The 12,943-nt window shown below is 37.1% G+C and overlaps 1 protein-coding gene across 7 annotated transcripts in view; it reads right to left on the bottom strand.

The window, feature by feature from the left end:
• Positions 1-12,943, bottom strand: part of CCDC73 (coiled-coil domain containing 73) — a 65,264-nt gene that overhangs the window by 48,134 nt on the left and 4,187 nt on the right. For 4 of the 7 annotated variants that reach the window (XM_027735767.2, XM_027735777.2, XM_039390473.1 and 1 more), the window contains exons 2-3: positions 12,666-12,712; positions 6,040-6,194 (exon numbers count right to left, since the gene is read on the bottom strand). In XM_027735767.2, coding sequence (XP_027591568.2) covers positions 6,040-6,171 — 132 coding nt within the window. In that variant the 5' untranslated portion in view covers positions 6,172-6,194; positions 12,666-12,712. Of the gene's footprint in view, positions 1-6,039; positions 6,195-7,038; positions 7,074-12,665; positions 12,713-12,943 lie in introns of all 7 variants that reach the window. The other 3 variants (XM_027735771.2, XM_027735781.2, XM_027735778.2) reach the window with 2 other exon arrangements.

The following is a 12,943-nucleotide window of genomic DNA, read 5'->3' as shown; positions in this document are numbered from 1 at the left end:
AAGCCTTCTTTAAAGTGTTTGCTTCAGGCTGTGGTTTTACAAGATGGGCTGTGGATTGGTCAAGCCCCCTCGATTCCTGACCCTGAACAGATTTAGGAACAGAGTACAGCTGGCTCATGTCCAAGCAGCCAAAACTGCTGCTAGGTACTTTTATTATCTTTTTCAAACTCACAATCTACCTCCTACAAAATTGCACATCCAATTCTCATGCAGGTCAATCAAATACTACTCACTGAAACTACAGTTTCCCATTGTCTCATACTATAATTAGAATTCCCTTCATGAACTAAACAGAGCAGCATAACTTTTAGTGGACTTTATGGATATCATTTTTAAGTTTGGGTTCCAGCACAGATTTCAAAGGGAGAGAAAATATTTATAGCAGAGTTATTCTAACTTTAGTTCCTGATAAAACATTTTTGGATCTTAATAGTTATGGCAGTTAACAAAAAACTGTAGCAACCATATGTTTGGAACCTGTTCTCAAAACTTTCAGAAGCAAAGACACAGAAATATATCCCAACCACCTTTTTCCTTCGGAAATCTTTCATTGCTCTGTCCTTGACTCCACTGCACAGGCTGCAATTGTTCTATATTTAAATAAATTTCATCTATTGAAATATATTCCTAGATATGCATTGCATTGACACTTCTAGTGCTCTTCTCTCCAACTGCAAGAATTGTTTCTCCCCCCTTTAATTTCCTTTTTTTCCTCTATCCATTAAGAAAATGAAATCAAACTCTTCACCATTCCTATTGTTTGTTAGCAGTTAGAATTGTTCCTTGCAATAAACCTCACTAAAATCTTGCATTTTCATAGCAGCCTCTTTATTTCCAGAAAATGTTTCTCCTTTACGTTCTAAAATACTAACTGTCCTTCTCATGAACAAGTATTAAAACATACAGTATTAAAACATTTCTTTCTTTCATGATTCTATACTTATCCTATGCAGTAGCCTGAAAATAACTTAAAACCAAGCTCTGTTTAATTTAGAAAAAAAAAGTAAATCTGTATTTATGCAATAATTTCATTCAATCTCATGGTTTTGGTCACTGTAGATGGTTGCCACAGAGCTGCCTATAGAGCTACAGGTGCCTCTGGTGCCCTTTTTAACTTTTCTGCTGTTCTACATCTCTGAAGGGGGTTCTTCTTCTGCAGAACGCGCCTCCAACAAGATTTAGCACTTGGTATATTGCAATGTTTCTAGGGATTTTTTTTAGGTCTAGATATAAGCCAACAAATATGACCATTATGATCATAACTGGCATGTCCATCGATATTGTAATGCCACTGATAACTCAAGTTCAGTCTCTCTGCTTTGCTCACTCTGAGAAGTTTATGGTTTCATCAACTTTCTTCACTTAATATCTCAAAAAGCAATTTGTCTTTTGGCCCAAGTGACATTTCCAGTCCCATTTTGCAGTGCAAAGCAGAGGACATTTTAGGAAAGGGAGAGAGTAGTCAAGGGTGAGCAAAGCTCCTTCATGTCCTGCCTCTAAGAAGAACTAAAAACAGGCCTCTCTGCTGAAGGACACGGGTTAGAAGAGCCAAAGCCACAGCAAAGTTAGAGTAGGAGGAATTTGAGATAAATTGCTCAAAACTCTCTGAAAAGAAGAGCACATCTAGCTCTGCAGCACCAGGGTGAACTGTGGCTTCTGAGAACAGCAACCAGGAAAAAACAAAATCGAGGAGAGGTGTTGTGAGAGCCATAATGTCTGTCTGCAGCACGGCAAGAGATGGGAGTCAGGATTTGGCTCTTTTAGCAAATAAGTAAATATCCTTCTTGTGTTTTCCTCCTCAGTGGCTGCTCACTGGCATCAGCATGGAAGTGGGTAAGCACCAAAAGGTCTCATATCAAAACAGAAGAAGGCAGAAGACAGAAAGCAACAGAAACTCAGAAAAACAGGGGAAAGAAAGAGGGGGAAAGAGCAATAAGGGCAGGGAAAGTGAGTGAACAGCAAAATGATAGCACCAACCAGCTTTTAAAGAATATTCCTGTCCACAACATGGAACTGATTGCAGAATGAATTCTGAGACCCCACATTTCTGTGCTGTGATCGCAGATATGAAACTCCTGTGAGCACAGGTAGAAAATCTGTAGCCAATCAGACATCTCATCCCCCCTTCTGGTGGCTGGTTCTAATGCCACCTGCTACATCAGCACACTCCTTTGGCTCAAGCAAGGCCAAAGTTTGATGTAGTGCTTGATGTTAAATAATAGGGTGATAAGTACCAGTAAAAGCAAGTCAATATGGCTTCAATTTACAAAGGGTCGTGGGTTTTTTGGGGTGGGAGGTGAGGGTTTGTCCAGGATTCTAAAGAATCCTATATTAAAATCTTTATTTGAACACAGAAAATGTTTTTTATGGGTAAAATCAATGCTCTTTGGAAATCTAATGTTCTTTAATACAACACAGTTTTCTTTTATGGCAAATATTACCCTTGTGAGAAACACAAGAAAATTTGGGAGCTGGAAAAAATTATTAAGTATTTTAGTTAAAAGAGAAGCACTACCAAGTTATACCTATATCATAACTGCTCAAAGAGAAAGGAGTAAAATTTATTGTTTGTCACTTTGACTAAACAGAAGAGTATCAAAGTTAATAAATTCAAGGCACAAAGGACAGAATCTATAGTATCACCCAGGCTTTATGAGGTCTCAGTTAACACCAGAAAGAGCCTCAACAGCTGCTTGTTTTCAGGTATGGAAACAGGTCACTGACGCTTATCCTTTGCACCAAATAAAACATTACTAAAATTTTACAAATCATCACTAAAATTTATCTTCCTTGTGTTCAGCTAATCAACATCCACGGTGCTTCAACTGCGACTTAAAACCATCCATACCCCCAGGGTGTTAGAATTCCCTTGATTTCTTATGTTTACATGCTTTTCTGCCTAAGGATGTTTTTTTGGTATCTAGGACAAGGAAGAAAATAACACAATATATCTGCTTTCTTGTCCTTGTAAACATTTTTCTTAGACCTAATGTCAGTTGTCCTACATGTATTATACTTCAGAAAGCATTAAAGACTTCCAATTTGACCTATTACTCCACAACTTCATGCTGCCAAAATTGATTATATTTATCCCTTAAGCAAAGGATCATCTCTTATATCCCAATAAGATGCACTCATTGACTGTGGATCGAGGCTGACAGACCTGGAACAAAGTGTATGGGATATCCAGCACAAAAGAATCCCTGATCAGTGTTTGAAGAGTGGGAAAGCTAAACTGGAAAAAAAAATAGGACATTCAAACTACTGGAGTGTGAAGTAATCCCTGGGGGGGAAGAAGAAATAGAAATGTAATTTTTGGTAGGTTTTAATTACATACATATTCATATTATGTCAATTCATATTGAGAACAAAGACCCTATGGAACAGCCAAAAGAATAAAGTGAAGCCGTATCAAGTATTAGCATTTAAGCAATTTATTCTTTAGAACAAACAGGCACAGCTATCAGTGACTGGGATTTCATCTGCCTGGGATTTCATCTCACTTACTTCGAGAAAATCCTCAAACTTATTTTTGAGAATTTAATACAACTATACATTTAACCAAGAAAAACTGAGAGATGCTTTGAAGTAACTCCATGAATTTATTTGAATAAGCATATTCAGGAAAAAAAAAAGATATTTCTACTTTAAAATAGTATCTGATGACATCAAGTAAGGACTGCATCAAGTCTCTCAAAATATTTTCATATTTAAGAGTTTGATTTTCATCTGTCTAGCTTCACACTGCTAATTTCATCTCCAAATTTATTTTTATTAATCTGAATTTATACTGCAGCTTAACCAACCATCCAAGGCAGTTTATTAAATTCAAAATACACAAAAGTTCCTGCCCTGAAGAATCTCCCAAGTGACAAGCAAGACCAACAACGGGAAGAAAAACAGAAGCAAACAGATGTAAAGTAATCTCATCTAAGGTCAAGCCACAGGTCAAAGACAAAATTGAGAGTGAAATGCACCGTACTGGCTCTGCTGCCTCCCTCAGGCTGCCAGGTCTACTCAACTTCACTAGAACCTGGAAAAGAAGTGGTAAAAGTAGCAAGAAACTTGCAGAACTGCAACTTTTCCTTTGCTTTCTTATGGAGCAGATGACACAGTTTTTATGTTTCTTTCTTGTCCGTGGAAAAATGAGCACGGTGCAAGACAAGCCCAGCAATCCTCTGAGTTCCCCCTGTAGTTTGGTCTGTGCACTACCTTCTTCTCAGGGCTGCTTAACAGAATAACCCCATGTTGGTTGAATTTGTAAAAAATTCATACCTAAAATCAGGAGAGGATTTTGTAGGTGGTTTTTGGGGGCAAAAATATCCATACAAAGTTCTACTTAAAAAGATGACATCAGGCATAGCCATATTATTCTATAACCCTTGCTTGTTCAAAATATTAATGCTTTATATTCCAAATTTCAAACATACTAAGCAAGCAGCCCTGAAATGATTGTTAAATCAAAACAAAACAAGATGCATCCAGGGATACTTGAAGATTTCAAACTGGCTGCCTGTAAAACGCTCAACCTTTTTTTTACCTAAATTTCCACCTAAACAGGTAAATATAAAAAAATATATATATTTTTAGGGTAAAGGAAAGCACAGCTATTTTAGGACCTTAGGGCCACGTCTTAACTGTGGAACTGACTCTTGGCATTTGCACCAATTTTGAAACTAAAAATACCTTTAAGGCAAAAAATTACTCACCTTCACAGGGTGACTTTTATAAAATCAGAGTCATGTAATCTTGTAGTATAGCAGACAAACAAAACCAGACCAAAAAAACAACAAAAAAAAAATCCCCAAAGATGAAACTCCAGAGCACTCCATAAAGACTGCAGGCTCTGACCAAGTGCATCAAAAATGCAAGGTTAAGTTAACAATGTAAATGGAATTCAGCTAACAGATCTTATAAAGAAAATATACTGCAATTATTAGAATAAACTATTCAGTCTTTACTTTTTAATACAAAAATAGTTAGGCTGGACTAAACACTACCATTGTAACACAGGTCTGGGGATCAGACCATGCTGGATTTCAACAATACTGCACCAAGAAGGCACCATCATGCAGCCTTTTTCTACTTTTTATTTTATGGCAGTCATTCTTTTGTTTATGGCTTTTAAAGAGAGGATTATAGCATTTAACTTAGATCAAAATAAGCATAAATCAAGCATGTCATCAATACTAATATTTTAAAAGTAATAATACAGATATTTTGAACAGGTCAAATTCATCAAATGAAGCAAGATACACTTTGAGTCTTTCAATATACACAATATACAGTTCAGGAACACTGAGGGGGGAAACAGAACCAAATGTTTACACACACACACAGCTGAAAAAGGAACCAGGGAAAAATACAACTGAAAAATTAACTACAGGAAAACACAGCTGCCTTCACCAGTGCAGAATCAATTTTACCTTGGTACTAAAAGATGATTCAACTCACAGTTAAAAAACAAAATACCCCCACCCTGAATACTCAATACACTGTTATTGCAGGGATCTAGCTTAATAGTCTAGCAACTTAAAAATGGTGAAATAAAGTTATCACAGTAGCTCTTTGCCCTCTTATGTAATTCTGAAAAGCACAAATAAATGGACAAAAATAAGTCAAAAATCATTGCTCTTCTGCCAAATGCCAAATCAAGTATGAAAAGAGAAAGACTTAGGGACTTGGCGATTACTTGGATTCTTTCTTTTCTGTCAAAGTCTGTTCTTAAAGAGAAGAACTACAATGAAATACAAAAATTTAATGTAGATAATTTTGTCAATAGCCTGGTCATCAACCATCAGCTCTGCACACTAGCACAGGAAAACCAAATTCATTCCCTCCCCTACAACCCTATTGTCTTTGTGGTGTCCACAGAGAAATTTGTAATACAGACACTAGCTAAGCCTATGATATTTTTAAACAGAACCCTGGCTGGTGAATTACTTAAAATACAGGCACACTTCTGCAGCATTTTCTCTGATTACACACAGGGAGACAGAAATAAGACAAAGACACTAAAACCAACTCAAACAAATTTACCCTTCTGATCCGCAGTTCTTCTATTGCCTCCAACAAACTCGTCTTGAAGTCCAACAGTCGAATGGAAAGTAACGTCTCCGATGGACTCTGAAGAGTGGAGTCAAGTGCCTGTGCTTTGAAGTCTTCATCCATTCTTCCAACTTGTTTCTGCAAAACTAAGATGTGCATTTCCTCTCCAGTTTATCTTTAAGAGAACATTCAACCTGCAAAACTCGCAAATATGGAAGCGAACTCATTTTTGAAAAGAGTAAAACCACCAACTGCAGCCACTGTGCAATTAGCAATATTTCCATTTCAAATTTGTGTGCAATATTGTAAAAGAAAACAGCTTTATCAGTAATCCACAGTATTCCTTTCCTTCTCCCCTTTATTTTTTGGTTTGGTTTTAGTTTTAAAAACAAAAACTGATGAGCAGAAAGAAGTAGCACGGGCTGTTTTTCTAGATCTCCTGCCCTGCACTGGCATGAAGGTGCTGCAATTAATACATCAGGCCATGAAAAAGTAACTGCCTACCTACAAGATTTCAAAAATCACAACACGGGCTCACTTTTAAAGGAAACCTTCAGACTGGCCTGAAATTAGGAATTCAAGGTAATACTCACAGTCCTTGCTTCTGAATTTTAACAAGAAAACTTTCTGATTCTGCTACTACTAGATCAAGTATCAAAATGTTGCACTCTAAACCAGCTGCATCAACTGTTGTCAAGCAAAGAGTTGTGCTAACATGAGCCCCAGGTGCCTCTGTTAGGACGAAGCGTGTTTGTTAGTGACATCAGAGGTGATTCATTCATAAAAATTTTATTTCACATTTTATTCACAAAACCAGCACAAGTGTACACACTTCATCTGTACTTCCCAGATTACAATTTTTAATTCTTGAGCCTGAATTTCCACCAGTCCACTAGAATACAGGACACTATCCCCCCCAGAGACGCCCCGTGTGTGTCTCTGCACTAAGAATTACAGAGGTAGGGTTAGAGCACAGGAGTTATGACTGACCTGGCTGCTGCCACAGAACCTCTAGGAAAGAATTCCTGCAGGAAGAACAGAGACCTGGTCTGTATCATGGGGCCATAACAACTACAAATCAGGGCTCACCACTTTTTCTGCTGTTGTCTAAATAAACCCCTCACATAGATCACGTTTAAGCTGCTTGGTCATGGATAATACATTGACTCCTTGCTCAGCTGCTCCACCACCGAAGTTATTTTGTTAGTGAAACAATGGGTTTGCTAAAAACAGACAAATCAGGCTCATTTTTGCCTTTCATTTTCAAACATATGACCAACACTGAACTGCTCAGTATGAAATATATAAATTCTTTTGTTGGTGTCAAAATGTGTGTGTTTGAAGGACTTCTGAAGAGGCAGCAAATCAAGTCTGACTAAGAACCATGTATAAACAAGCACCACTTCAGGCAGCAAATCTGTTGTGTCAATGTGCCAACATGAATCAGGCACTGTGCAGGCAATCTGCATACATTTTAGACACGGTTTAGGACGAGGCTGTTCAGGGTTTTTTTTAAAAGAAAAACATTAGGATAAAAAAAAACAATTTAGAATTGGTGAACTCACACTCTCCCAAAAGCACACTAAAAATTTTGTTTGCTTCACCCAAGTTTTCAAAACTGTTTCCTTACTGAGAGTTGTTGCACCAATAACTCATGAAGAACTACCACAAACAAACTTCTGATATCAAGTATTGGGAGATGATCATAGCTACAAATCCAATAAAAATGCTCATATTATGCCCAATAGATTAGGCAGAGAGTCATTTGATTTCACTTTCACCCATCCTGTATTTTGATCTGAAGAGGACACTTTTGCAAATATAATGATATATGCTCTAATTCCATTGCTGTCAGGTGACATTACAGGTTTGGAGTTGGGCAATCCTAAAGTGATGGATTTCTACAAGACAGTGCTGGTACCACATGGAGAATCCTGGTAGCCTGTGTTAATAAGGGGAAAAAAAATTAAAAGTGCCTGTGAAAAACTTGGCTCAGAAAAAGGATCCATCCCACAAAGGCAGGTGCACTCGAAGAAGTGAACTTCAGCTATGAAATAATGTCTCTTCAGGTCAGCCAGTAGAAGAATGCACATTAACTGATACACACCAGGGCTTCTGATTTTTCCTTCCCATCACAGAAGCAATCTGAGAATTATTTTCTCAAGGGGATGTTTTCAAACCAAGGCTATACTCTGAGGGACAGAAGAAAAAGGGCCTCAGGCATCCATGGGCTTTCTCTCAGCTCAGTGATCTCAGCGGGAGCACTTAACAAACAAGGTTTCCCCTCCCTAAGCGCGAGTGAGGATAAACGCCTTCCCTCTTTCCTGAGCGAAGCTCATCGAGTCTTCCCCCATCCCTTCATCCTGACAGTACTATTTTCTCACGGGCAATTTGTACTCAGGCAGCTTTTCCAAAACTGCAACAAAAATGCTTCCCAGCCTGCTGCTGGAATCTGCAAGGAACAGTGGGTGTTAGACACCCTCCCTCCTGCCCTCCTCGGAATTCAGCGCCAGACACCTCCGTGGGCTCTTCCACCACTGAGAGATCAAAGGACTCAGTTACCTGCACACGAGTTTGCTTGGCTAGAAACTAAAATACACAAAATATAACAATAAGGTTACAAAATACTTTAAAATACCTACCAGACTGATTAAATGCCTACTTTCGATATCACACATCAATACAATCCTCTAGAGCCACTGCAGAGGTACGTGATAAATAATAAATGCCCTTCATCACAGAAAATTTTAAAAAATTCTTATGTAATCAAAAGATATTTCCAAAGAGATGCATTTTTACTTTAGCAATTGGTATTTGTCAGAATACCTGTAAAATAATTTAAAAAAAACCCTGAAGCATATATATGATAACCGTCTGAAAATGAAAGATTGGAGTTCCTATTTTGAAGCATTTACTATATTTGCTTTCCTATTATTTGCTTTACGTTTAACAGAATAAGGACGAAAATTACTTTTTAAAAAGCACATTAAAAAAATCCATTTTAACACATTTTTAAGTGTTATAAAGGGCTTTATATCTTTGAAAAGCACTTATTAAAAATTACATCTTAAATACCCTACACTAGAAAGTAAGTTAGCCTATAAGCCTGATAGGGGTCAGGGTAATAACACAGAATGAACAAATTACACTGTCATTCCACTTAAATTATTTAAGTTATTTAATTTGACCTGTAGATAGTCTCTTGTCTTCTCATCATGCCTGACTTTTAAGTGGGAGGTCTTCATTCATGATGATCCTTTAATGGAAGCAAAGCTTTCTCCATTTAACCCATGGTGTTATCAATCATGTACAGGGATAAATGAGGCTGTAAGATTTTGCCAGTATCACAAATGACACTGTGACCCGAGGCCAACATCTTTATTTGCTTCTCCAGTGATTCACTTCAGCAGATATTAACCAATTTTATAATCCATGAAAGGCAAAATTAAAGGACACCATCCATAAAACAGAATAATTCCTATCAGCAACAAAGTGATGTCTGTATTATCTTATAAATTATATGGCCATACAGTGTGGTAATGTAATGAAGTAAAGATGGTAATAATCAAATGCCTAGGGCAAATGCTAATATGCATTTAATCACACAGCATGAAGCCATTTGTCACTACAGTTGAATGCATGTGTACATAAAATACATGAGTCACGTCCTTATTGTTATAGTATAACAGCAGCAATTTCACACTATCATTTTACCACAATAACAACTGCAGGTTTGGATATTAACTAAGGCATTCAGATGCCCCAAGTGCAACTGGGAGCAATATCTTAAAAAAAAACTATTTGGAAATACGGTCCCCCTACTATTTCACTTCACACATTCCAATATTGCATGTGTGCAGAATTCCATAACATTTCTCTACAAAACCCCCCTCAGGTAAATTGTTGCAACACCCCGAGTTTCTTTTTAGAAACGGGGTAATTTATGGCATTTCAGCATAGGCTGGATCAATTTTTAAGCACGTATCAACCTTGGTAAGTAATTATTGATTTTCGTTTGTTTGTTTATCAGTACTTACATACACACAAGAAGGAGGCAAAACATCTGCCCTAAAATAATCCAAGGTGTTTGCAAATGCTGCCTCCAGAAAAATTACACTGAAGCAGAAGGATTAAATCTGTGCTTGGTGAAGTTCAGGAATGAAATTATTATTGGACAAACTTTACCTGCTTAAGTTCAGTAACTTCTGATCAAAGGGATGGCCATAAAAATATGTCTGTCCCCATAAGATGCAGAATGGGGAATAAGAATGAACTCTATCACCTCTGTGTTTCAGGTGCAGCCCACTAAAACTGACTTCTTACCTGTAAGAAACATTCCCACAACTGTTTGGGGAAAAAAGGACAAAAGTACTGCAGTACAACAGTACAAAACTGCAATAAATTCATCCAGGTACACAGGGCACCTAATACACCCACAGACATAGTTGTGTCCAGTCAAGAGCTGGAATTTAAATCTAAATATGATGAGTTACTGTATTTTCAAGATGTTAGTCCTGCTGTGGAACCATCAAGTCAGATTGCAGTTTAACAATCATGCTTCAGATTTTTATGATGTTAAACTGAAGAGTATAGAACACTGTTTGCTTTTAAATAAAATTATTTTGAAAAAATATTTACACACAGAAATGGCATAGCATGACTGAGTTTTATACGAGATGTCATAAGTATTATAAATAAATAATCACCCTACTCAGGAGAAAGTTACCTTTATGACCATTAAAGACCAAAGCACATTTAGAGGCACTGTGTGGTTCATAAAAACACAAGACAATAAGTCTCACACACATTTTCACTGTCCAAGGAAATGTCTTTTTTATACTGTTCAAACGTCTTCTTTTATTGGAGAGAACTAAAACCAGATTTTACTACAACCCACTGTTATCTTCAAAAAAATAAAGACGAGATAAATCTTTAAGTTCAATTACAAGTTTCTGAAGTTATAGCTTACACAATAAGTTCAGGAATCAGAAAACAAGCAGGCAGTTGTACCAAAGGCGTCTAAAAGCCCAGACTCCAGGATTCTGCCAGGAAAAGCTCACCAGAAAAAACGTGAAAGCAAAAGCAGGTGTTCATCCTTTTCCAGATTCCACACATCATGTCTGTCTCACACCTCGGCTGCAGAAGCCAGGTGGGATTCCTGGTAAGATTCCTGGGTAAGAAAATCTCCTGGCACACAGTGCCCTAAAATGTGGACTATAAGACAACTTGGTACGTTGCCCATGTAAAGGCAACTGCAGAAAAGAAATCCAGAATAAGCTACATTTTTTAAGAACCATTGACTTGCTAAGAACCCAAATGTAAAGGTGGCCTTTAGGTGGCCTAACACCTATTTTACCCATCTTAAATTTCTTGGGATCACTTTGAATAAAAAAAAAAATAATTTTTGAAGACAGCACTCTCCCTATCACAATTGGCTTTATTTTTTATATATATACTTCAGATTCAGACATTCTTCTGTAGGTAGGCTTATTTATTTTCAAACTTTTACAGGCTGAAAAATATTGTATGCAGTTATGTTCAATCGTGCCTTAATTAATTTTTCAATTTAGGGATTTATAGATAAATGTTATTTTTCATTTTCTCCTACATCTTCCAACAAGAGTTATACCGTCTTTTTTTAGGAAAAACAGCTATTTGTGTACACCAGACACCACCCAAACTCAACCAACACAGTGAATTTTCCCACCCAGAATCCACCTGTACAGGTCCAGAAGTGCAACTCTTTAATCGAATTTCAAAAAATCCCAAATTTTTCAGTTTTCAAAAATGTATTGTCAACCTCATAAGACAATTTCTTTCTAAAAGCTAAGATTAATACACAAATATATTGGTTTTCATTTACAAACAATTATTGTTCTCCCTCAAAACAGAATATCGAGATGGAGACCCTTTTAAAGACTCAAAACCATAAGACAATAAAAATCTGATATTTGTATTTCTGTAGTGGTGATATTAAATCAAAAATCATTTGGAGGAGGGATGAGGCAGGCTCGTGGTTTCAGAATGCAGAAAATTATATGACTTATTGAAATTTTACAGCAAATCAAGTAGTACTACCAATGCAAAGTACTAATTTTAAAGGACTGCCTTATGCTAATTTTCATTCTAAATAAATATTGATTTTTACTGAAGTTCCACGGGATTTCCTCTTATTCATACATTACATAAGCACACATAATGAAAGAATAGCTGTCCTAGGTTGGGTAGAAGGTCCTTCTACCTCTCTATTCATCTATAACGAACAAAAACCCAGTTATAATTCTCTTCTACTGAATTAAAGTGAACAGGAATGCTTTTCCTCGACCTGGCAACTACAGGATTTTTAAATTAGCCCAGAGCACAGATTTGTGTTGCTTTTTATGCTGTGGGAGTCAAGTACAACGTTACCATTGGTGTGCAATTTCTGTTTGCACAATACACCTTTGAACAGTGGTGGAACCAGATTTTTTCTTCCAGGCTTTTCTGCAGAACATTTCCCATCCCTTTACTAATGGATTAATAATACTTTGCTGTGCCTACTCCCTCAATAAGTGGCTCTATCTACCCTTTTTCATGCTCTTTCCCAAAGTTTGAGGTTACACTTTTTTTTAGCTTACCTTAGCAACACAGGGCAGAATTGTCTAGAGGACTCGTGGCAGGAATTCTGAAACAAGGCATAAAACATAAAGCCTGTTACCAAAGAAAGCAAAGATGTTGTTCTTTGCCACTCTAACAGCTGAATACTTAAAATAACAGACTTATTCCTGACAGTACATATCCTACACTTCAGCTCATCTCAGCCAAGGAAGAGATTTGTGAATGTGCAAGTGCTTCTTATTTTCCAAAGACAGAACAGTCACAGTCACATCAAACTGCCCTTATCTATGGAACCAGC

Source organism: Pipra filicauda, unplaced genomic scaffold, assembly GCF_003945595.2.
Source record: "Pipra filicauda isolate LSUMZ 115617 unplaced genomic scaffold, ASM394559v2 scaffold82_size2718185_pilon, whole genome shotgun sequence".
Classification (NCBI taxonomy): Eukaryota; Metazoa; Chordata; class Aves; order Passeriformes; family Pipridae; genus Pipra; species Pipra filicauda.
The sequence above is the reverse complement of the archived record's forward strand: the minus strand, read 5'-3'. Positions and strand labels throughout refer to the sequence as shown.